Below are 25,418 nucleotides of genomic sequence, written 5' to 3'. Positions count from 1 at the left end.
AAACCCCTAAAAAATCCCCCAAAAATCCCCCAAAAATCATCAAAAAATCCCCAAAAAAATCCTTAAAAAAATAAAAAAAAATCCCAAAAAATCCCCCAAAAAACCCCTAAAAAATCCCCAAAAAACCCCAAAAAATCCCATAAAAATCCCCCAAAATCCCAAAAAAATCACAAAAAATCCCCCAAATAATCCCCAAAAAATCCGCAAAAATCCCCAAAAAATCCCCAAAAAATCCCCAAAAAATCCCCAAAAATCCCCAAAAAATCCCAAAAAAAAATCCCTCAAAAATAAAAAAAATCCCCAAAAAATCCCCAAAAAATCCCAAAAAAATCCCCAAAAAATCCCCAAAAAAATCCCCAAAAAATTCCCAAAAATTCCCAAAAAAATCCCCAAAAAATCCCCAAAAAATCACAAAAAATCCCCCAAAAATCCCCAAAAAATCCCCAAAAAATCCCCAAAAATCCCCAAAAAATCCCCCAAAAATTCCCTCAAAAATAAAAAAAAATCCCCAAAAAATCCCAAAAAATCCCCAAAAAATACCCTAAAAAATCTCCACAAAATCGTCAAAAAATCCCCAAAAAAATAAAAAAATCCCCCAAAAATCCCAAAAAAATCCTCAAAAATCCCCAAAAAATCCCCAAAAAATCACAAAAAATCCCCCAAGAAATCCGCAAAAAATCCCAAAAAATCCCAAAAAAATCCCCAAAAAATCCCCAAAAATTCTCAAAAAATCCCAAAAAATCCAAAAAAATCCCAAAAAATCCCAAAAAATCCCCAAAAAATCCTCAAAAAATCCCAAAAAATCCTCAAAAAAATCCCCAAAAATCCCCTAAAATTCCCAAAAAAATAAAAAAAAAAAATCCCAAAAAAATCCCAAAAAATCCCCCAAAAAATCCAAAAAAATCCTCAAAAAATCCCAAAAAATCCCAAAAAATTCCCAAAAATTCCCAAAAAAATCCAAAAAATCCTCAAAAATTCCCCAAAAATCCCAAAAAAATCCTCAAAAAATCCTCAAAAAATCCCCAAAAAATAATAAAAAAATCCCCAAAAAAACCCAAAAAAATCCCAAAAAATCCCTCAAAAAATCCAAAAAAATCCTCAAAAAATCCCAAAAAATCCCAAAAAATCCCCAAAAAATTCTCAAAAAATCCCCAAAAAATCCTCAAAAAATCCCCTAAAAAATCCCCAAAAAATCCCCCAAAAAATCCCCAAAAAATCCCACAAAAAATCCTCAAAAAATCCTCAAAAAATCCCCAAAAAATAATAAAAAAATCCCCAAAAAAATCCCCAAAAAATCCCCCAAAAATCCAAAAAAATAATAAAAAAATCCCCCAAAAAAATCCCCATAAAAATCCCAAAAAATCCCCCAAAAAATCCAAAAAAATCCTCAAAAAATCCCAAAAAATCCCAAAAAATTCTCAAAAATTCCCAAAAAAATCCCAAAAAATCCTCAAAAATTCCCCAAAAATCCCCAAAAAATCCTCAAAAAATCCTCAAAAAATCCTCAAAAAATCCCAAAAAATCCCAAAAAATTCAGAAAAATTCCCCAAAAAATCCCAAAAAATCCTCAAAAAATCCTCAAAAAATCCCCAAAAAATCCCCCAAAAAATCCTCAAAAAATCCCCAAAAATCCCCAAAAAATCCTCAAAAAATCCTCAAAAAATCCTCAAAAAATCCCCCAAAAATAATAAAAAAATCCCCAAAAAAATCCCCAAAAAATCCCCAAAAATCCAAAAAAAATAATAAAAAAATCCCCCAAAAAATCCCCATAAAAATCCCCAAAAATCCCCAAAAAATCCCCCAAAAAATCCCCAAAAATTCCCCAAAAATCCCCCAAACTCCCTTTAAACCCCAAATATCCCAAACCCGCCCGAAAACCCCAATAAAATCCCAAAGAAATCCCAAAGAAATCCCAAAGAAATCCCAAAGAAACCCCAAAGAAACCCCAAAGAAATCCCAAAGAAATCCCAAAGAAATCCCAATAAAATCCCAAAGAAATCCCAAAGAAATCCCAAAGAAATCCCAGAGAAATCCCAAAGAAATCCCAAAGAAATCCCAAACCTTGGCGAAGCAGGGGTTGGAGGAGAGGTTGTGGCGCACGGAATCCTTCCAGCCCTGGTAGCGCCCCCCGAAAAACGGGAAAAGGCTCCGCAGCTGCTGGATGATCTGGGAAAGAAATCCCAAAAAAAAAATATTTAGGGTTATCTTAAAAATTCCCCCAAAAAAAAAATCCCCCCTCCCTCCAAAAAAAATCCCCTAAAAAAAATCCCGAAAAAAATCCCACAAAAAATCCCGAGAAAAATCCCAAATCCTAAACGAGTCCCTCGATCCCATCCTGCCCCAAAAGTTTTTGGGAGTTTTTGGGATCATTTGGGGACGATCCCATAAAATTTATGGGATCCTAAATCCCAAAAATCCCCCAAAATCCCAAAAGAATCCCCCAAAAATCCCAAATCCCAAATCCTAAACGTGTCCCTCGATCCCATCCTGCCCCAAAAGTTTTTGGGAGTCTTTGGGATCATTTGGGGACGATCCCATAAAATTTATGGGATCCTAAATCCCAAAAACCCCCAAAAATCCCCCAAAAAAATCCCCCAAAAAATCCCCAAAAATCCCCCAAAAAATCCCAAAAAATCCCAAAAAAATCCCAAATCCCGACACCAAATGAGACCCAAATTTCCCACTCCGGCCCCACAAAATCCGGGAGTTTTTGGGATCATTTGGGCACGATCCCATAAAATTTATGGGATCCTAAATCCCAAAAATCCCCCAAAATCCCAAAAGAATCCCCCAAAAATCCCAAATCCCAAATCCCAAACGAGACCCTCGATCCCATCCTGCCCCAAAAGTTTTTGGGAGTTTTTGGGATCATTTGGGGACGATCCCATAAAATTTATGGGATCCTAAATCCCAAAAACCCCCAAAAATCCCCCAAAAAATCCCCCAAAAATCCCAAATCCCAAATCCCAAACGAGACCCTCGATCCCATCCAGCCCCAAAAGTTTTTGGGAGTTTTTGGGATCATTTGGGGACGATCCCATAAAATTTATGGGATCCTAAATCCCAAAAATCCCCAAAAATCCCCCAAAAAATCCCCCAAAAATCCCAAATCCCAAATCCTAAACGAGACCCTCGATCCCATCCTGCCCCAAAAGTTTTTGGGAGTTTTTGGGGTCATTTGGGCACGATCCCATAAAATTTATGGGATCCTAAATCCCAAAAACCCCCAAAAATCCCCCCAAAAAATCCCCCAAAAAATCCCCAAAAATCCCCCAAAAAACCCAAAAAATCCCAAAAAAATCCCAAATCCCGACACCAAATGAGACCCAAATTTCCCACTCCGGCCCCACAAAATCCGGGAGTTTTTGGGATCATTTGGGGACGATCCCATAAAATTTATGGGATCCTAAATCCCAAAAACCCCAAAAATCCCCAAAAAATCCCAAAAAACCCCAAAAAATCCCAAATCCCGACCCCAAATGGGACCCTCGATCCCATCCAGACCCAAAAGTTTTTGGGAGTTTTTGGGATCATTTGGGGACGATCCCATAAAATTTATGGGATCCCAAATCCCAAAAATCCCCCAAAATCCAAAAAAATCCCCCAAAAATCCCAAATCCCAAATCCTAAACGAGTCCCTCGATCCCATCCTGCCCCAAAAGTTTTTGGGAGTTTTTGGGATCATTTGGGGACGATCCCATAAAATTTATGGGATCCTAAATCCCAAAAATCCCCCAAAAATCCCCCAAAAAAATCCCCCAAAAAATCCCCCAAAAAATCCCCCAAAATCCCAAAAGAATCCCCCAAAAATCCCAAATCCCAAATCCCAAACGAGACCCTCGATCCCATCCTGCCCCAAAAGTTTTTGGGAGTTTTTGGGATCATTTGGGCACGATCCCATAAAATTTATGGGATCCTAAATCCCAAAAACCCCAAAAATCCCCAAAAAATCCCAAAAAACCCCAAAAAATCCCAAATCCCAAATCCCAAACGAGACCCTCGATCCCAACCAGCCCCAAAAGTTTTTGGGAGTTTTTGGGATCATTTGGGCACGATCCCATAAAATTTATGGGATCCTAAATCCCAAAAATCCCCCAAAATCCCAAAAGAATCCCCCAAAAATCCCAAATCCCAAATCCTAAACGAGTCCCTCGATCCCATCCTGCCCCAAAAGTTTTTGGGAGTCTTTGGGATCATTTGGGGACGATCCCATAAAATTTATGGGATCCTAAATCCCAAAAATCCCCCAAAAATCCCCCCCAAAAAATCCCCCAAAAAATCCCCAAAAATCCCCCAAAAAATCCCAAAAAATCCCAAAAAAATCCCAAATCCCGACACCAAATGAGACCCAAATTTCCCACTCCGGCCCCACAAAATCCGGGAGTTTTTGGGATCATTTGGGGACGATCCCATAAAATTTATGGGATCCTAAATCCCAAAAACCCCAAAAATCCCCAAAAAATCCCAAAAAACCCCAAAAAATCCCAAATCCCAAATCCCAAACGAGACCCTCGATCCCATCCAGCCCCAAAAGTTTTTGGGAGTTTTTGGGATCATTTGGGGACGATCCCATAAAATTTATGGGATCCTAAATCCCAAAAATCCCCCAAAATCCCAAAAGAATCCCCCAAAAATCCCAAATCCCAAATCCCAAACGAGACCCTCGATCCCAACCAGCCCCAAAAGTTTTTGGGAGTTTTTGGGATCATTTGGGGACGATCCCATAAAATTTATGGGATCCTAAATCCCAAAAATCCCCCAAAATCCCAAAAGAATCCCCCAAAAATCCCAAATCCCAAATCCCAAACGAGACCCTCGATCCCAACCAGCCCCAAAAGTTTTTGGGAGTTTTTGGGATCATTTGGGGACGATCCCATAAAATTTATGGGATCCTAAATCCCAAAAACCCCAAAAATCCCAAAGGAATCCCCCAAAAATCCCCAAAAAATCCCCCAAAAATCCCCAAAAAATTCCCCAAAAATTCCCAAAAAAATCCCAAAAAACCCCAAAAAATCCCAAATCCCGACCCCAAATGGGACCCTCGATCCCATCCAGACCCAAAAATTTTTGGGATTTTTTGGGATCATTTGGGGACGATCCCATAAAATTTATGGGATCCTAAATCCCCAAAATCCAGCAAAAATCCCACAAAAATCCCCCAAAAATCCCTAAAAATCCCCAAACTAAAAACCCCAAAACCCAAAAAAAACCCCAAAATTCACAAACTACAAAACCCAAAAAACCCCAAAACAAAAAACCCCAAAACCCCAAAAAACTCCCAAAAAATCCCAAACTAAAAAACCCCAAAACCTGAAAAAAACCCCAAAAATCCCCCAAAAAATCCCAAATCCCGACCCCAAACGGGACCCTCGATCCCATCCCAAAATCCCCCCTGGAAATCCCAAAATTTTAGGATTTGGGGTTTTTGGGGGGTTTTGGGGTTTTGGGGGTTTTGGGGTTTTGGGGATTTTTGGGTTTTGGGGTTTTTGGGGTTTTGGGAGGTTTTGGGGTTTTGTTTTTTTTTTTTATTTTGGGATTTTTGGGGTTTTTGAGTTTGGGGTTTTGGGGATTTTGGGATTTTTTGGGGATTTTTGGGGATTTTTGGGGATTTTTGGGGTTTTGGGGTTTTGGGATTTTTAGTTTGGAATTTTTTGGGGTTTTTGGAGTTTTTGAGTTTTGATTTTTTGGGGTTTTTTATGTTTTGGGGTTTTTGGGGTTTTGGGGTTTTTAGTTTGGATTTTTTAGGATTTTTTTGGGATTTGGGGTTTTTTACTTTGGGATTTTTTGGGGGGTTTTGGTTTTTTTTCATTTTTTGATGTTTTGGGGTTTTTGGGGTTTTTGAGTTTGGGGTTTTGGGATTTTTGGGTTTTTTTACGTTTTGGGGTTTTCTGCTTTGGGGTTTTTGGGGTTTTTGGGGATTTTTTTTTAGGTTTGGGGTTTTTTAGTTTGGGATTTTCGCGGTTTTGCAATCTGGGATTTTTTGGGGTTTTTTTGGGGTTTTGGGGTTTTTTCAGTTTGGGATTTTTTGGGAGTTTTTGAGGTTTTTGGGGTTTTTTTATTTTGGGATTTTTGGGTTTTGTAGTTTGTGAATTTTGGGGTTTTTTGGGTTTTGGGGTTTTTAGTTTGGGTTTTTTAGGATTTTTTGGGATTTGGGGTTTTTTACTTTGGGATTTTTTGGGGGGTTTTGGGGTTTTTGGGAGTTTGGGGTTTTGGGGTTTTTAGTTTGGGGTTTTTAGGATTTATTTGGGATTTGGGGTTTTTTTACTTTGGGATTTTTTTGGGGGGTTTGGGTTTTTTTTCATTTTTTGATGTTTTAGGGTTTTGTAGTTTTGGGGTTTTTGGGGTTTTTGAGTTTGGGGTTTTGGGGATTTTGGGATTTTTGGGGATTTTTGGGGATTTTTGGGTTTTGGGATTTTTGGGTTTTGGGATTTTTAGTTTGGAATTTTTTGGGGTTTTTGGAGTTTTTGAGTTTTGAGTTTTTTGGGTTTTTTATGTTTTGGGTTTTTGGGATTTGGGGTTTTGGGTTTTTTTGGGTTTTGGGGTTTTTTACTTTGGGATTTTTTTGGGGGGCTTTGGGTTTTTTTGGATTTTTTATGTTTTGGGGTTTTGGGATTTTTGGGGTTTTGGGGTTTTGGGTTTTTTGAGTTTTTTATGTTTTGGGGTTTTCTCCTTTGGGGTTTTCGGGGATTTTTTTTATGTTTTGGGGTTTTTGGGTTTTTGGGGTTTTGGGGTTTTTTATTTGGGGGTTTTTGGGTTTTTTAGTTTGTGAATTTTGGGGTTTTGGGGTTTTTAGTTTGGATTTTTTAGGATTTTTTTGGGATTTGGGGTTTTTTACTTTGGGATTTTTTGGGGGGGGTTTGGTTTTTTTTCATTTTTTGATGTTTTGGGGTTTTTGGGGTTTTTGAGTTTGGGGTTTTGGGGATTTTTGGGTTTTTTTTACGTTTTGGGGTTTTCTGCTTTGGGGTTTTTGGGGTTTTTGGGGATTTTTTTTTAGGTTTGGGGTTTTTTAGTTTGGGATTTTTTAGGGTTTTGTAGTTTGGGATTTTTGGGAGTTTTTGGGATTTTTGGGTTTTGGAGTTTGTGAATTTTGGGGGTTTTTGAGTTTTGGGGTTTTTAGTTTGGGTTTTTTAGGATTTTTTGGGATTTGGGGTTTTTTACTTTGGGATTTTTGGGTTTTTTTGGATTTTTTTATGTTTTGGGGTTTTGTAGTTTTGGGGTTTTTGAGTTTGGGGTTTTGGGCATTTTTGGGTTTTTGGGTTTTTGGGGTTTTTGGCATTTTTATTTTGGAATTTTTGGGTTTTGGAGTTTTTGAGTTTTGGGTTTTTTGGGTTTTTTATGTTTTGGGGTTTTTGGGTTTTTGGGTTTTTGGGGTTTTGGGGTTTTTTGTTTTTGGGTTTTGTAGTTTGTGAATTTTGGGGATTTTTGGGGTTTTGGGGTTTTTAGTTTGGGTTTTTTAGGGATTTTTTGGGATTTGGGGTTTTTTACTTTGGGATTTTTTGGTTTTTTTGGTTTTTAATTTTTTTGGGGGGGTTTGGGATTTTTTTAGTTTGGGATTTTTTTGGTTTTTTGGGGTTTTTGGGGTTTTGGGATTTTTAGTTTGGGTTTTTTAAGATTTTTTTGGGATTTGGGTTTTTTTACTTCGGGATTTTTTTGGGGGGTTTGGGTTTTTTTTCATTTTTTGATGTTTTAGGGTTTTGTAGTTTTGGGGTTTTTGGGGTTTTTGAGTTTGGGGTTTTGGGGATTTTGGGATTTTTTTGGGGATTTTTGGGGATTTTTGGGGATTTTTGGGTTTTGGGATTTTTAGGTTTTGGGGATTTTTAGTTTGGAATTTTTTTTTTTTTTTTTTTTTTTTTCCTCCCCGACTTTATCCCAAATTTGGGGAATTTTTTTTTTTTTTTTTCACGGAACCATCCCGGGAATTTTGGGGGAGGTGGGGGAGGGGAGGGGAGGTGACAAAGGTGGCGACAAAGGTGCCAGACCCCCCGGCGCCGCCGATTGTCGCCTCCTGTCGCGACATTGGAACGGGCGCGACAAAAACCCCGGGGGGCCGCGGGGACCCGCAGGGGACTCAGGGACTGCTGGGGAATTTTTGGGGAATTTTTTGGGATTTTTTGGGATTTTTTTTTTGAGGGGTTTTGGGGATTTTTTGAGGGGTTTTTGAGGGGTTTTGGGGGTTTTTTGGGGGATTTTTTGGGATTTTTTTGGGGGATTTTTTGGGATTTTTAGGGGATTTTTGGGGATTTTTTGGGGGGTTTTTGGGGACTGTTTGGGAATTTTTTGGGAATTTTTTGGGATTTTTTGGGATTTTTTTTTTGAGGGGTTTTGGGGATTTTTTGAGGGGTTTTTGAGGGGTTTTGGGCATTTTTTGGGGGATTTTTTGGGATTTTTAGGGGATTTTTGGGGATTTTTTGAGGGGTTTTTGAGGGGTTTTGGGGGTTTTTTGGGGGATTTTTGGGGGATTTTTTGGGATTTTTTGAGGATTTTTTGGGGATTTTTTTGGGATTTTTAGGGGATTTTTGGGGATTTTTTTGAGGGGTTTTGGGGATTTTTTGGGGATTTTTTGAGGGGTTTTTGAGGGGTTTTGGGGATTTTTGGGGGATTTTGGGGGGATTTTTTGAGATTTTTTTGGGGATTTTTTGGGGATTTTTTTTGATTTTTGGGGATTTTTTTGGATTTTTAGGGGATTTTTGGAGATTTTTTTGAGGGGTTTTTGAGGGGTTTTTTGGGGATTTTTGGGGATTTTTTGGGGGATTTTTTGGGATTTTTTTGGGATTTTTTGAGGGTTTTTTTTGGGATTTTTTGGGAATATTTTGGGGATTTTTTGGGATTTTTTTTGAGGGGTTTTTGAGGGGTTTTGGGGATTTTTTGAGGGGTTTTTGAGGGGTTTTGGGGATTTTTTGGGGGATTTTTGGGGATTTTTTGGGATTTTTTGGGATTTTTAGGGGATTTTGGGGATTTTTTGAGGGGTTTTTGAGGGGTTTTTTGGGGATTTTTGGGGATTTTTTGGGGGATTTTTTGGGATTTTTTGAGGATTTTTTGGGGATTTTTTTGGGATTTTTAGGGGATTTTTGGGATTTTTTTTGAGGGGTTTTTGAGGGGTTTTGGGGATTTTTTGAGGGGTTTTTGAGGGATTTTGGGGATTTTTTGGGGGATTTTTGGGGGATTTTTTGGGATTTTTTTGGGATTTTTTGGGGATTTTTTGGGATTTTTAGGGGATTTTTGGGGATTTTTTTGAGGGGTTTTGGGGATTTTTTGGGGATTTTTTGAGGGGTTTTTGAGGGGTTTTGGGGATTTTTGGGGGATTTTTGGGGGATTTTTTGAGATTTTTTTGGGGATTTTTTGGGGATTTTTTTTGATTTTTGGGGATTTTTTTGGATTTTTAGGGGATTTTTGGAGATTTTTTTGAGGGGTTTTTGAGGGGTTTTTTGGGGATTTTTGGGGATTTTTTGGGGGATTTTTTGGGATTTTTTGAGGATTTTTTGGGGATTTTTTTGGGATTTTTAGGGGATTTTTGGGATTTTTTTTGAGGGGTTTTTGAGGGGTTTTGGGGATTTTTTGGGGGATTTTTGTGGGATTTTTTGGGATTTTTTTGGGATTTTTTGGGGATTTTTTGGGATTTTTAGGGGATTTTTGGGGATTTTTTGAGGTGTTTTGGGGATTTTTTGGGGGATTTTTTTGGGGATTTTTGGGGATTTTTTGGGGGGTTTTTGGGGACTCTTTGGGAATTTTTTGGGAATTTTTTGGGATTTTTTGGGATTTTTTTTGAGGGGTTTTGGGGATTTTTTGAGGGGTTTTTGAGGGGTTTTGGGGGGTTTTTGGGGGTTTTTTGGGGATTTTTTGGGATTTTTAGGGGATTTTTGGGGATTTTTTGGGGGATTTTTTGGGGGATTTTTTGGGGGATTTTTTGGGATTTTTTTGAGGATTTTTTGGGGGGTTTTTGGGGATTTTTTGGGATTTTTTTAGGGATTTTTTTGGGATTTTTTGGGGATGTTTTTGTGGGGTTTTTGAGGGGGTTTTTGGGGATTTTTTGGAGATTTTTTGAGGGGTTTTTGAGGGCTTTTTTGGGGATTTTTGGGGATTTTTTGGGGATTTTTGGGGATTTTTTGGGGGGTTTTTGAGGGGTTTTTTTGGGATTTTTTGGGGATATTTTGGGGGATTTTTTGGGGATTTTTGGGGATTTTTTGGGGATTTTTTGGGGATTTTTTGGGGATTTTTTGGGGATTTTTTTGGATTTTTGGGGATTTTTTTGGATTTTTAGGGGATTTTTGGAGATTTTTTGAGGGGTTTTTGAGGGGTTTTTTTGGGATTTTTTGGGGATATTTTGGGGATTTTTTGGGATTTTTTGGGGATTTTTTTGAGGATTTTTTGGGGATTTTTTGGGGATTTTTTTGGGATTTTTTGGGATTTTTTTAGGGATTTTTTGGGATTTTTTTTTGAGATTTTTTGAGGGGTTTTTGAGGGGTTTTTGGGGATTTTTTGGGATTTTTTGAGGGGTTTTTGAGGATTTTTTGGGGATTTTTAGGGATTTTTTTGAGGGTTTTTTTGGGGATTTTTTGGAGGATTTTTTGGGGATTTTTGGGGATTTTTTTGAGGATTTTTTGGGGATTTTTTGGGATTTTTTGGAGGGATTTTTGGGGATTTTTTTGGGGATTTTTTGGGATTTTTTGGGGATTTTTTTGAGGGGTTTTTGAGGGGTTTTTGAGGATTTTTCGGGATTTCTTGGGATTTTTGGGGGATTTTTGAGGGGTTTTTGGGCATTTTTTGGAGGGGTTTTCGAGGGGTTTTTTGGGGATTTTTTGGGATCTTTTTGAGGGGTTTTTGAGGGTTTTAAGGGATTGTTTTGGGAATTTTTGGGGATTTTTTGGGGATTTTTTGGGGATTTTTTGGGGATTTTTTGGGGGATTTTTGGGATTTTTTGGGGATTTTTTGGGGATTTTTTGAGGGGTTTTTGTGGTGTTTTTGAGGGGTTTTTGAGGGGTTTTTGAGGATTTTTTTGGGATTTTTTGGGGATTTTTTGGGGATTTTTTGGGTTTTTTGAGGGGTTTTTGAGGGGTTTTTGAGGGGTTTTTGGGGGATTTTTGGGGATTTTTTGGTTTTTTTTTATTTTTGGGGGGATTTTTAGGGGATTTTTGAGGGGTTTTTGGGGATTTTTGAGGATTTTTTGGGATTTTTTTGGATTTTATGGGGATTTTTTGAGATTTTTTTGAGGGGTTTTTGAGGGTTTTTTTGGGAGTTTTTGGGATTTTTTGAGGAGTTTTTGAGGGGTTTTGGGGATTTTTTGGGGTTTTTTTGGGATTTTTGGGATTTTTTTTGAGGGGTTTTTGAGCGGTTTTTGAGGGGTTTTTGGGGGATTTTTTGGGGGGATTTTTTTGGGGATTTTTTTGAGATTTTTTGGGGATTTTTTTGGGGATTTTTTTGGGGATTTTTAGGGGATTTTTGAGGGGTTTTTGAGGGTTTTAAGGGATTGTTTTGGGATTTTTTGGGATTTTTTGGTGGTTTTTTTGTGTGGTTTTTTTGGGGATTTTTGGGATTTTTTGGGATTTTTTTGGGATTTTTTGGGATTTTTTTGAGGGGTTTTTGAGGGGTTTTTGAGGGGTTTTTGAGGGGTTTTTGGGGATTTTTTGGGGATTTTTTGGGGATTTTTTGGGGGATTTTTAGGTGATTTTTGAGGGTTTTTAGGGATTTTTTTTGGGATTTTTTGGGATTTTTTGGGGATTTTTCTGGGATTTTTTTGAGGGGTTTTTATTTTTTTGGGGGAGCTTTTAGGGGATTTTTGGGATTTTTTCGGGGATTTTTAGGGGGTTTTTGGATTGATTTTGAGGGATTTTTTGGGGGAATTTTGAGGGATTTTTTTGGGGATATTTTGAAGATTTTTGGGGTATTTTTTTGGGGTGTGAGTTTGGGGTTGTTTGGCGATTTTTGGGGAATTTGGGAGGGAATTTTTGGGACAGTTTTTGAGGATTTTGTGGGATTTTTTGGGGATTTTTTGGGGATTTTTTTGGGATTTTTGGGGGATTTTTTGGGGGGCGGGGTTTGGGGGTTTTTTGGGGAATTTTTTGGGGGGATTTTTTGGGTGGGCGTTTGGGGATATTTTGGGGATTTTTTTGGGGATTTTTTTTTTGGGTGGAGGTCCCGGGGGTGGATCGGGGTCCCGGTTCGGGGGTCCCGGTTCGGGGGTCCCAGGGATGGATCGGGAATCTCGAGGGGTTCCCAGTTTGGGGGTCCCGGGGATGGATCGGGAATCTCGAGGGGTTCCCAGTTTGGGGTCCCGGGGATGGATCGGGAATCTCGAGGGGTTCCCAGTTTGGGATCCCGGGGATGGATCGGGAATCTCGAGGGGTTCCCAGTTTGGGGGTCCCGGGGATGGATCGGGAATCTCGAGGGGTTCCCAGTTTGGGGGTCCCGGGGATGGATCGGGAATCTCGAGGGGTTCCCAGTTTGGTGTCCCGGGGATGGATCGGGAATCTCGAGGGGTTCCCAGTTTGGGGGTCCCGGGGATGGATCGGGAATCTCGAGGGGTTCCCAGTTTGGGGGTCCCGGGGATGGATCGGGAATCTCGAGGGGTTCCCAGTTTGGGATCCCGGGGATGGATCGGGAATCTCGAGGGGTTCCCAGTTTGGGGGTTCCGGGGGTGGATCGGGAATCCCGAGAGGGTCCCGGTTCGGGGGTCCCAGGGATGGATCGGGAATCTCGAGGGGTTCCCAGTTTGGGGGTCCCAGGGATGGATCGGGAATCTCGAGGGGTTCCCAGTTTGGGGTCCCGGGGATGGATCGGGAATTCCGGTTCGGGGGTCCCGTTTCGGGGGTCCCGGTTCGGGGGTCCCCGTTCGGGGGGTCCCAGTCCGGGGGTCGCGTTTCGGGGGGTCCCGTTTCGGGGGGGTCCCGGTTCGGGGGGTCCCGGTTCGGGGGGTCCCGGTTCGGAGGTCCCGGTTCGGGGGGTCCCGGTTCGGGGGGTCCCGGTTCGGGGGGTCCCGGTGCTGCCGGGGCTGGATCCCGGCCCCGGTACCTGCGCGAGCTTGAGGCGGTGGCCGGGAGCGGCGCGGATGACGAGAGCGATCAGAGCCAGGTACGAGTACGGAGGTTTGGGGTGGCGGCGATAGCGCTGGGGGCGGCCGGGAGACCCCCGGGAACCTCCCCGGGAACCCCGGGATCCTTCCCGGGATCCTTCCAGGGATCCTTCCCGGGATCCATCCCGGGATCCATCCCGGGATCCTTCCAGGGATCCTTCCCGGGATCCTTCCAGGGATCCATCCCGGGACGCTGCGGGGAGCGGCGGCGGCGGCATCGAGGGGCGGCGGCGGGGGAGGGGAAGGGTCGGGATTTATCCCGGGGGAGGGACGGGAATTGTCCCGGGGGGAGGTCGGGAATTGTCCCGGGGGAGGGGAAGGGTCGGGATTTATCCCGGGGGAGGGACGGGAATTGTCCCGGGGGAGGGACGGGAATTGTCCCGGGGGGAGGTCGGGAATTGTCCCGGGGGAGGGTCGGGATTTATCCCGGGGGAGGGACGGGAATTGTCCCGGGGGGAGGTCGGGAATTGTCCCGGGGGGAGGTCGGGAATTGTCCCGGGGGAGGGGAAGGGTCGGGATTTATCCCGGGGGAGGGACGGGATTTATCCCGGGGTAAGGACGGGATTTATCCCGGGATAAGGACGGGATTTATCCCGGGGTTAGGGTTTTATGGGATTTTTGGGATTTGTGGGGTTCGGGATTTTTGGGGTTTATGGGGTTTGGGATTTGTGGTTTTGGGGATTTATGGGGTTTGGGATTGATGGTGTTGATGGGATTTGGGATTTGGGATTTGCGGATTTGGGGACTTGGGGATTTATGGGGTTTGGGATTGATTTGATCGATGGGATCGACGGGATTTGGGATTGGGATTTAGGATTTGGGGATTTATGGGATTTGATATTGATGGGATGGATGGGATGGATGGGATTTGGGATTTGCAGATTTGGGATTTGGGATTGCGATTGGGATTTGGGATTTGCAGATTTGGGGATTTAGGGATTTACGGGATTTGATATCGATGGGATCGATGGGATTGATGAAATTTGGGATTGGGATTTAGGATTTGGGGATTTATGGGATTTGATATTGATGGGATGGATGGGATGGATGGGATTTGCAGATTTGGGATTTGGGATTTGAGGATTTGGGGACTTGGGGATTTGTGGGATTTGGGACTTGGGGATAAGGGGGGTGGGATTTATGGGATTCGGGGTTTGGGTTTTGAGATTTGGGACTGGGATTGGGATTTGGGATAAAGGATTGGGATTTATGGGATTTGGGATAAAGAGTGGGGTTTGGGATAGGGGACTGATGGGATTTGGAATTGGAGATTGATGGGATTTGGGATTTCTGGGGTTTGGGGTTTGGGATTGGGGTAAAGGGTGTGGATTGGGTTTTATGGGATTTATGGGGTTTGGGGTTTATAGGATTCGGCCTTTTTGGGATTCGGGTAAGGGGTGGGGGGCTGGGATTTCTGGGATTCGAGGATTTTTGAGGTATTGGAGTTTTGGGATTTCTGGGATTTGTGATTTGGGATGGGGATTGGGATAAAGGGTGGAGGTTTAGATTTGGGATTTGGGATAAAGGGTGGGGTTAGGTATTTATGGGATTTGGGATTTGGATAAATGGTGAGGTGAGATTTATGGTATTTGGGATTTTGGGATTTTGGGATTTGGGATTTGGGATTTGGGGATTTGGGGTTTGGAATTTGGGGGTTTGGGATACAGGATCTGGTGATTTGGGGTTTGGGATTTGAGGGTTTGGGGTTTTGGGATTTGGGGATTTGGGGTTTGGGGGTTTAGGATTTGGTGCTTTGGGATTTGTGGGATTTGGGGTTTGGGATTTGAGGGTTTGGGATTTGTGGGATTTGGTGCTTTTGGTATTTAGGATTTGGGGGTTTGGGGTTTGGAATTTGGGGGTTTGGGGATTTGGGATTTAGGATTTGGTGATTTGGGATTTCTGGGATTTGGGGGTTTGGGATTTGGGGCTTTTGGGAATTCTGGGATTTGGGTTTGGGATAAATGGTGAGGTGAGATTTATGGTATTTGTGATTTGGGGCTTTTGGGATTTAGGATTTGGGGGTTTGGAATTTGGGGGTTTGGGGTTTTGGGATTTGGCGATTTGGGGATTTGGGGATTTGGGGTTTGGGATTTGAGGGTTTGGGATACAGGATCTGGTGATTTGGGGTTTGGGATTTGAGGGTTTGGGATTTGTAGGATTTGGGGTTTGGGGGTTTAGGATATGGTGCTTTGGGATTTGTGGGATTTGGGGTTTGGGATTTGGGGCTTTTGGGGTTTGGGATTTGAGGGTTTGGGTTTTGGGATTTGGGGATTGGGATAAATGGTGAGATGAGATTTATGGTATTTGTGAATTGGGGCTTTTGGGATTTAGGATTTGGGGGTTTGGAATTTGGGGGATTTGGGGGTTTGGGGTTTTGGGATTTGGGGTTTAGGGTTCTGGGATTTGGGGCTTTTGGGGTTTCTGGGGTTTGGGATTTCTTGGATTTGGAACTGGGGTAAAGGGTGGAGTTTGGGATTTGGGGTTTTTGGGATTGGTCATGGGTGTTTGGGACCGGGGTAATGGATTTATGGGGTTGGGGTTTATGGGGTTTGGGGTTTTGGGGATTTTGGGATTTATTGGGTGTTGAATTTGGGATTGGGATAAGGGGATTTGGGATGGGGTAGGATCCATGGGATGGGATTTGGGATTTGGGGTTGGGATAAAGGAATTTGGGATCCAGGGGATGGGACTTGGAGTTTTTGGGGTTTTTGGGGTTTATGGGGTTTGGGATTTATGGGATTTGGGGTTTGGGAATGGGGTTTGGGAATTGGGATTGGGATTTGGGTTTGGGAATGGGATAAAGGGTGGGGTGGGATTTGTGGGATTTGGGGTTTGGATTTGTGGGATTGGGGTAAAGGGAGGGGGTTGGGGTTTATGGGATTTGGGATGGGATTTTGTATCCATGGGATGGGATTTGGGATTTGGGATTTTGGGGTGGGGACTGATGGGATTGGTGGGATTTGAGACTTTTGGGATTAGGGATTTGGGATCGAGATTTGGGAATGATATGGGATTTGGGAATTATGGGATTGGGGACTTGGGATTTTGGGCGTTTCTGTGATTGGGGATTTGGGATTTATGGGATTTATGGGATTTATGGGATTTATGGGATTTATGGGGTTTATGGGATTTATGGGATTTATGGGATTTATGGGATTTATGGGGTTTATGGGATTTATGGGATTTATGGGATTTATGGGGTTTGGAATTTATGGGGCTGACAGGATGGGATGGGATCCATGGGATAGGATTTGGGATTTCTGGGATTTAGGGGTCGGGATTTGGGATTTATGGGATTTGGGGTTTGTGGGATTGGGGTATTTGGGGTTTGGGAATTGGGGTTTGTGGGATTTGGGATGGGGTCAAGGGGTTGGGGTTTATGGGGTTTGAGTTTTAGGGGATTTGGAGTTTTGGGGATTTGTTGGGTTTGGAATTTGGGATAATTGGGAATTGTGGGATTTGGGATTTGTGGGATTTGGGGATTTATTTGGTTTGGGATTTGTGGGATTTGGGGACGTCACCGCCCAAGTGAGCACCAGGAGAGCTTCACCCAGAGCGTGAGGGAGGGCAGGAGTGCACAGCTGGGAACAGCTGGAAAACACCTGGGGCACACCTGGGAACAGCTGGAAAACAACTGGGACACAGCTGGGAACAGCTGGAAAACAACTGGGACACACCTGGGAGCACCCAGGAACAGCTGGGAACATCGGGGACACACCTGGGACACAGCTGGGAACAGCTGGAAAACAACTGGGACACACCTGGGAACACCCGGGAACATCTGGGACACAGCTGGGAACATCTGGGACACAGCTGGGAACAGCTGGAAAACACCTAGGACACACCTGGGACACACCTGGACATGCCCCTAATTAGCCCCGCCCACCCCATGACCACGCCCCGTTTCAATCCCAAACACCAATTAGCCCCGCCCACTTTCCCATCCCCAGCCCTAATTACCCTAATTAACCACGCCCACCCATAACCACGCCCATTATTCCATCCCCTGTCTTAATTACCTTTAATTAGCCACGCCCTCCTTCCCCACCCCCACCCTGATTAGCCCCTCCCACTCCATCACCGCACCCATTATCCCGTCTCCAGGCTTCATTAGCTCTAATTAACTCCACCCACTGCATAACCACGCCCCTTTCCCCATCCCAAACGTTAATTAGCCCTAATTAGCCGTGCCCACCCAAGCCACGCCCACCCCGACGTGTCCGTCGCCCTTAGCCCCGCCTACCGCCGTCAGAAGCCCATATATGGTCATTGGGTCACGGCCCACAGGGGCAGCAGCCAATCAGAGCTCTCTGCCCCGCCCCTGGCCCCGCCCCGTCCTCGGTCCGGCGCGCGCTCGGGGTCGTTACCGGAACTGGCGGTACCGGGGGGGGGGGGGGGGGGGGACAGAGGGACAGGGGATAGAGGAGACAGGGGATAGAGGGACAGGGGATAGAGGGGACAGGGGATAGAGGGACAGGGGATAGAGGGACAGGGGATAGAGGGGACAGGGGATAGAGGGACAGGGGATAGAGGGGACAGGGGATAGAGGGGACAGGGGATAGAGGGGACAGGGGATAGAGGGACAGGGGATAGAGGGGACAGGGGATAGAGGGACAGGGGATAGAGGGGACAGGGGATAGAGGGACAGGGGATAGAGGGACAGGGGATAGAGGGGACAGGGGATAGAGGGGACAGGGGATAGAGGGGACAGGGGATAGAGGGGACAGGGGATAGAGGGGACAGGGGATAGAGGGGACAGGGGATAGAGGGACAGGGGATAGAGGGACAGGGGATAGAGGGGACAGGGGATAGAGGGGACGGGGGATAGAGGGGACGGGGGATAGAGGGACAGGGGATAGAGGGACAGGGGATAGAGGGGACAGGGGATAGAGGGACAGGGGATAGAGGGGACAGGGGATAGAGGGGACAGGGGATAGAGGGGACAGGGGATAGAGGGGACGGGGGATAGAGGGGACAGGGGATAGAGGGGACGGGGGATAGAGGAGACAGGGGATAGAGGGACAGGGGATAGAGGGGACAGGGGATAGAGGGACAGGGGATAGAGGGACAGGGGATAGAGGGGACAGGGGATAGAGGGGACAGGGGATAGAGGGACAGGGGATAGAGGGGACAGGGGATAGAGGGACAGGGGGACAGGGGATAGAGGGGACAGAGGGACAGAGGGGACAGAGGGACAGGGGATAGAGGGACAGGGGGACAGAGGGACAGGGGGACAGAGGGACAGAGGGATAGAGGGACAGGGGGACAGAGGGACAGGGGATAGAGGGGACGGGGGATAGAGGGACAGGGGGACAGGGGATAGAGGGGACAGAGGGACAGAGGGGATGGGGGATAGAGGGGACAGAGGGACAGAGGGACAGGGGATAGAGGGACAGGGGGACAGAGGGACAGGGGGACAGAGGGACAGAGGGATAGAGGGACAGGGGGACAGAGGGACAGGGGGACAGGGGATAGAGGGACAGAGGGATAGAGGGACAGAGGGACGGGGGGACAGGGGGACAGAGGGGATAGAGGGACAGGGGGACAGAGGGACAGGGGGATAGAGGGACAGGGGGACAGAGGGACAGGGGGATAGAGGGACAGGGGGACAGAGGGGACAGAGGGACAGAGGGACAGAGGGACAGAGGGGACAGGGGATAGAGGGACAGAGGGACAGGGGGACAGAGGGACAGAGGGACAGGGGATAGGGGATAGAGGGGACAGGGGATAGAGGGACAGAGGGACAGGGGGACAGAGGGACAGGGGGATAGAGGGACAGGGGGACAGAGGGGACAGAGGGGACAGGGGGACACAGGAGCGGACAGGGGACATTGGGGGAATATTGGGGACACTGGGGTGCCACTGGGTGATGCTCCCTGGGTGAGGGTGGTGGCTCTGGTGGTGGCACTGGGGTGGGTCTGGTGGCACTGGGGTGGCAGTGGTGGTGGTGGTGACACTGCGGTGGCACTGGGGTGGTGTCCCCTGGGTGAGGGTGGTGGCACTGGGGACGCTGGTGCAGGAGGGGACAGGGGGACACCGGGGGGGGGACAGGGGCACTGGGGACATCGGGGAAATATTGGGGACACCGGGAAGGGGGGGGACAGGGGACACTGAGGGGGGGATAGGGGGGACACACGGGAGAGGTGGCAGTGGGAGGGGACACTCTGACCCCCTGTTGTCCCCACAGGTCCCCAGGGGTCCGGAAATGTCCCCATCGGCCATGGGGGACACTGGGGACATTGGGGTGGCCCTGTCCCAGGCGCTGCTCTGTGTCACCAGCCTGGGCTGTGCCCTGCGAGCTAGACAGGTTGGGGACATCGGGGACACCCTGGGGGCGTTGGGGACATTGGAGGGGCTGGGGGCATTGGGGACACTGGGGACACTGGGGACAATGAAGGGGCAGGCAGGGACTGGGAGGACACGGGGAAGAGCGGGAACGGTGACACCTGTGCCATGTCACCTGTGCCATGTCATCTGTCCTGTGTCCCCATGTCCCCACAGGTGACGGGTGACAGGTGACAATCCTGTGTCACCCATCCCATGTCCCCGTGTCCCCACAGGTGACAACCCTGTGTCCCCTGTCCCCACGCTGTCCCCATGTCCCCACAGGTGACAGGTGGCCCCGCCGCCGGGTTCCTCCTGCAGGCCCTGGTGGCCGCCGGCGACGCGCTGTCCCCTCTGTGTCCCCGCGTCCCCGATGTCCCCAAGGCCACCGCCCCGCCGGGCTCCTGGATCTGCTCCGTGCTCGCCCAACCCTTGGTGGCCTTCGGCTGTCACCGCCTCAGCGGCGACACTGCCACCGCCAACCTGCTACTGGTCACGGTCACCCTGGTGGCCCCGGTGGCCGCGGCCTTGCCGGACGACGGCCGTGTCCTGGCCGGTCACTTTGTCACCACGCTGACGTCCGGCTCCGTGCTGGCGCTGGCGGCGCTGACCGGGAGCGTCACCGGCGCGGTGGCCGCGGGGTTGGTGGCGCTCGGGGACGTGGCGGCGCCGTGGGGCGTCCCCTGGGTGAGGGCGGTGGCCAGCGTGGCGCTGCTGGGGACGCTGCGGGAGCAGAGCAGGGCGTGGAGGGAGTGACCAGTAAAACCAGTTTGGGACTGCGGTGGCACTGGTGTGGCGTTGGGGTGACGCTGGTGGTGGCACTGGGGTGACGCCGGTGGAACTGGGGTGGCAGTGGTGTGGCATTGGGGCGGCCGTGGTGGCGCTGGGGTGGCGGTGGTGGTGACACTCCGGTGGCACTGGGTGGTGGCACTGGGTTGGCATTGGGGTGACACTGGTGGTGGCATTGGGGTGGCACTGGTGGAACTGGGGTGCCACTGGTGGTGGTGGCACTGGGTTGGTGGCGCTGGTGTGGCATTGGAGTGACACTGGTGATGGCAGTGGGGTGGCACTGGTGACAGTGGTGGCACTGGGGTGGTGGCGCCGGTGACACTGGGGTGACGTTGGTGGTGCTGGTGGCAGTGGGATGGCATTGTTGGTGGCACTGGGGTGGCACTGGTGGCATTGGGGTGACATTGTTGGTGACACTGGGGTGACATTGTTGGTGGCACTGGGGTGGCACTGGTGGCATTGGGGTGACATTGTTGGTGACACTGGGGTGACATTGTTGGTGACACTGGGGTGGCACTGGGATGACATTGTTGGTGACACTGGTGGCACTGGGATGACATTGTTGGTGGCACTGGGGTGACCAGTCCTTACTGGTCTGTACTGGTCCCATACTGCTCCTGACTGGTCCATACTGGTTTATATTTCCCCATACTGCTCCCATATTGGTCTATACTAGTTTATACTGGTCTATAGTGGTCTATACTGGTTTTTACTGGTCCCTACTTGTCCCACACTGGTCCCATACTGGTCCATACTTGTCCCATAGTGGTCCCATACTGGTTTACACTGGTCCATACTGGTCCATACCTGTCCCATACTGGTTTATACTGGTTTACACTGGTCCATACTGGTCCCACACTGGTCCCATACTGGTTTATACTGGTTTATACTGGTCCATACTGGTGGCTCCACCCCCCCGCGGACGCTCCCGCCTCAAGCCCCGCCCCTCCCTGACCCCGTTGGTCCATCAGAGTGACGTCATCAAGCCCCGCCCCTCCACCGGCCGCTGACTGCGCTGTCGTTTCCGCCCCGCCCCCAGCCCCAGAGCACCGCCTTCCATTGGTCCATTCACCTTTCGCTCCTCCCTCTTCGCGCTCTGATTGGCTCCTGCTCTTCCCGCCCCGCCTCTCGCTCGCTCCCATTGGCTCCACCCCTGAGGGGAGCCCGTGAGGGCGGCCAAGATGGCGGCGGGGTGAGGCGGCGGCGATGGCGGCGATGTCCGGGGCGGAGGAGCGCGATGCCGGCGGCGGCCCCGCCGCTCCCTCCGCTCCTTCCGCGGCCCCTCCCGGTCCCGTTGTTGCGGCGGCCGTCGGCGGCGAAAGCGGCGGCGGCGCCGAAGAAGCGGCGGCGCTGCTGTTGGAGGCGGGCGCGGATCCCGACGCGCCGCCCAAGAAGCGGCTGAGGGCGGCCGGGAGCGGCGCCGGTGTGGCGGAGGGGACGGCGGGCAGCGTGAAGCTGGAGGAGCGGCTCTACTCCGTGCTCTGCTGCACCGTGTGCCTCGATTTACCCAAGGCCTCCGTGTACCAGGTACGGGACGGCTGTGGGGACGTGGGGACAGGTGGTGGTGGCACCGGGACAGGGCCGGGGTGGCACCGGGAGGAGCCCTCAGAGCACCGGGACAAGGCCTGAGGGGTGGGGATGGTCCTGAGGCAGCGAAATCCCCTTGGGGACAACCCTTGGGGACGTGGGGACAGGTGGTGGTGGCCCCGGGACATCCCGAGGTGGCACCGGGACAGGGCCGGGGTGGCACCGGGAGAAGCCGTGAGGGGATGGAGACACCTCCAGGGCGGTGACATCGCCCTGGGGACATGGGGGACAGCCGGCTGGTGGCACTGTCACACCCCCTTGGGGACAGGGGGACGCTGTCACACGTCTGGTGGCACTGTCACACCCCCTTGGAGACATGGGGACGCTCCTTGGGGACACAGGGACACCCCTCTGGGAGCACTGCCAGCTCTCTGGTGGCACTGGGACACTTCTGGTGGCACTGTCACTCTCCCCTGGGGACAGGGACACTGCCCTGGAGACATGGGGACACCCCCCTGGTGGCACTGGGACACCCTCTTGGTGACAGGGACAGCCCCCAGTGTCACTGTCACCCCCCCGGTGTCACTGTCACCCCCCTTGGGGACAGCCGGTGTCCCCTCTGGGGGTTTTGTCACCTCCTGGGTCACCAGAGCTCCCCCCGGTCCCTTCTGGGGACACTGCCAGGGCCACCGATGTCACCTCATGGCCCCCAGAACCATCCCAGAGAGTCCCTGAGCCCTCGTGGGCCACCAAAATCCTGCCACTGGCCACCAAACCCCTCCTTGTCCCTTCGTGGGCCACCAAAACCCACCAGGGGCTACCAGATCCCCTGTATGGTGTCCCTGTCCCTTTATGGGCCACCAAACTCCTGCCAGGGCCACCAAACTATCCCGGAGTGTCCCTGTCCCCTCACGGGCCACCAAACCTCCCCACTGGCCACCAAAGTTCCCTCATGGGCTACCGAACCATCCCTGACCCCTCATGGGCCACCAAACTCCTGCCTGGGCCACCAAACCCCTCCTTATCCCATCCTGGGCCACCAAACTCCTGCCTGGGCCACCAAACCCCTCCTTATCCCATCCTGGGCCACCAAACTCCTGCCTGGACCACTAAAGTCTCCCAGGGGCCACCAAAGTCCCCTCATGGCCACCAAACCATGCCAGAGAGTCCCTGAGCCCTCAGGGGCCACCAAACCTCCCCAGTGGCCACCAAAGTTCCCTCATGGCCACCAAAAGAGTACCAGAATGTTCCTGTGACCTCCTGGGCCACCTAACCTTCACATGGGCCACCAACCCCCCCCCCCCCCCAACATGGTGTCCCTTGTCCCTTTATGGGCCACCAAACTCCTGCCTGGGCCACCAAACCCCTCCTTGTCCCATCCTGGACCTCTAAACCATCGCATTGGCCACCAAATGTGGTCATGGGCCATCAGATCATTCCAGAGAGTCCCTGAGCCCTCATGGGCCACCAAAGTCCCCTGATGGCCACCAAACGCCTGCCTGGGCCACCAAACCCCTCCTTGTCCCATCTTGGACCTCTGTTAGGGCCACTAAAGTCTCCCAGGGGCCACCAAAGTCTCCTCATGGCCACCGAAAGTGTCCCAGGGAGTCCATGTGCCCTCGTGGACCACCAAAAGCATCCCAGTGGCCACCAAATGCTGTCATGGGCCACCAAACCATTCCGGAGAGTCCCTGGGCCCTCATGGCCACCAAAGCACCCCAGGGGCCACCAGAGTTCCCTCATTGGCTACCGAAGCATTCCTGAGCCCTCATGGGCCACCAAATTCATGCCAGGGCCAGCAAACCCCCCCTTATCCCATCCTGGGCCACCAAACTCCTGCCTGGGCCACTGAAGTGTCCCAGTGGCCACCAAATCCTTCTGCATGGTGTCCTTGTCCCTTTATGGGCCACCAAACTCCTGCCAGGGCCACCAAACCCCTGCCTGGGCTACTAAAGTCTCCCAGGGGCCACCAGAGTCTCCTCATGGGCTACCAAACCATCCCTGACTCCTCATGGGCCACCAAACTCTTGCCAGGGCCACCAAAGTCCCCTCATGGGCCACCAAATCATCCCAGAGAGTCCCTGTGCCCTCATGGGCCACCAAAGTTCCTTCCTGGCCACCAAAATTGTCCCAGGGTGTCCCTGGGCCCTTATGGGCGACCAAACCACCCCAGTGGCCACCAAATGCTGTCATGGGCCACCAAATCATCCCAGAGAGTCCCTGGGTCCTCGTGGGCCACCAGTGTCAGCCCGGTGGCCACCAAAGTCCTCTCATGGCCACCAAAAGTGTCCCAGGGCATTCCTGGTGTGTTTTGGGCGACTAAATGTCCCCTCATGGCCACCAAAGGTGTCCCGGTGGCCACCAAAGGTGTCCCAGGTGTCCCTGTGCCCTCTGGGGCCACCAAAGGTGTCCCGGTGGCCACCAAAGGTGTCCCAGGTGTCCCTGTGCCCTCTGGGGCCACCAAAGGTGTCCCGGTGGCCACCAAAGGTGTCCCAGGTCCCTCCTGCTGCCAAATAGCCGGGAGGAGACGCCATGAATTGATCAATTGATTGATTAATTGGGTCCGTGATTAATTGATTAACTGGAGAATTGATTAATTGATTAATTAGGTCAGCGATTAATTGATTAATTGGGTCAGTGATTAATTGATTAATTGGGTCATTGATTAATTGATTAATTGGTTCACTGATTAATTGATTAATTGGTTCATTGATTAATTGATTAATTGGTTCACTGATTAATTGATTAATTGGTTCATTGGTTCATTGATTAATTGGGTCATTGATTAATTGATTAATTGGTTCACTGATTAATTGATTAATTGGGTCATTGATTAATTGATTAATTGGGTCATTGATTAATTGATTAATTGGTTCACTGATTAATTGATTAATTAGGTCCGTGATTAATTGATTAATTAGGTCAGTGATTAATTGATTAATTGGAGAATTGGTTCATTGGTTCCTTGATTAATTGATTGATTGGAGAATTGGGGAATTGGGGAATTGGTTCAGTGATTGATTGATTAATTGGGTCAGTGATTAATTGATTAATTGGGTCAGTGATTAATTGATTAATTGGAGAATTGATTAATTGATTAATTGGAGAATTGGTTCATTGGTTCAGTGATTAATTGATTAATTGGTTCAGTGATTAATTGATTAATTGGTTCACTGATTAATTGATTAATTGGGTCAGTGATTAATTGATTAATTGGGTCATTGATTAATTGATTAATTGGAGAATTGGTTCAATGGTTCAGTGATTAATTGATTAATTGGGTCAGTGATTAATTGATTAATTGGGTCATTGATTAATTGATTAATTGGAGAATTGGTTCAATGGTTCAGTGATTAATTGATTGTGTCAGTGATTAATTGGGTCATTGATTAATTGATTAATTGGTTCAGTGATTAATTGATTAATTGGGTCAGTGATTAATTGATTAATTGGAGAATTGGTTCATTGGTTCCTTGATTAATTGATTGATTGGAGAATTGGGGAATTGGGGAATTGGTTCAGTGATTGATTAATTGGGTCAGTGATTAATTGATTAATTGGGTCAGTGATTAATTGATTAATTGGAGAATTGATTAATTGATTAATTGGAGAATTGGTTCATTGGTTCAGTGATTAATTGATTAATTGGTTCAGTGATTAATTGATTAATTGGTTCACTGATTAATTGATTAATTGGGTCAGTGATTAATTG

The 25,418-nt window shown here is 48.1% G+C and overlaps 3 protein-coding genes across 3 annotated transcripts in view; 2 read left to right on the top strand and 1 right to left on the bottom strand.

The window, feature by feature from the left end:
- The window catches only part of LOC134058053 (tonsoku-like protein), a 53,394-nt gene extending 40,110 nt beyond the window's left edge, over nt 1-13,284 (bottom strand). Inside the window, exons 1-2 of the mRNA XM_062515129.1 lie at nt 13,006-13,284; nt 7,909-8,005 (exon numbers count right to left, since the gene is read on the bottom strand). Coding sequence (XP_062371113.1) covers nt 7,909-8,005; nt 13,006-13,284 — 376 coding nt within the window. The remainder of the gene's footprint in view (nt 1-7,908; nt 8,006-13,005) is intronic.
- A 5,957-nt stretch (nt 13,285-19,241) lies between these two features.
- Nucleotides 19,242-20,146, top strand: TMEM276 (transmembrane protein 276). The gene is made up of 2 exons (XM_062515117.1): nt 19,242-19,373; nt 19,676-20,146. The coding sequence occupies exons 1-2, from the start codon at nt 19,272-19,274 to the stop codon at nt 20,144-20,146; spliced, it is 573 nt and encodes a 190-aa protein (XP_062371101.1). The 5' UTR covers nt 19,242-19,271.
- Nucleotides 20,147-21,358: 1,212 nt separating this feature from the next.
- Nucleotides 21,359-25,418, top strand: part of ZFTRAF1 (zinc finger TRAF-type containing 1) — a 28,034-nt gene continuing 23,974 nt past the window's right edge. The window contains exon 1 of the mRNA XM_062505023.1: nt 21,359-21,706. Coding sequence (XP_062361007.1) covers nt 21,386-21,706 — 321 coding nt within the window. The 5' untranslated portion in view covers nt 21,359-21,385. The remainder of the gene's footprint in view (nt 21,707-25,418) is intronic.

The sequence above is a fragment of the Cinclus cinclus genome, chromosome 1 (assembly GCF_963662255.1).
Source record: "Cinclus cinclus chromosome 1, bCinCin1.1, whole genome shotgun sequence".
Classification (NCBI taxonomy): domain Eukaryota; kingdom Metazoa; phylum Chordata; class Aves; order Passeriformes; family Cinclidae; genus Cinclus; species Cinclus cinclus.
The sequence above is the reverse complement of the archived record's forward strand: the minus strand, read 5'-3'. Positions and strand labels throughout refer to the sequence as shown.

Coding starts and splice junctions, on each gene's coding strand:
- TMEM276 (XM_062515117.1), top strand. CDS start 19,272: ATGTCCCCATCGGCCATGGGGGACACTGGGGACATTGGGGTGGCCCTG. Junction 19,374..19,675: donor GTGCCCTGCGAGCTAGACAG/GTTGGGGACATC, acceptor ATGTCCCCACAG/GTGACAGGTGGCCCCGCCGC.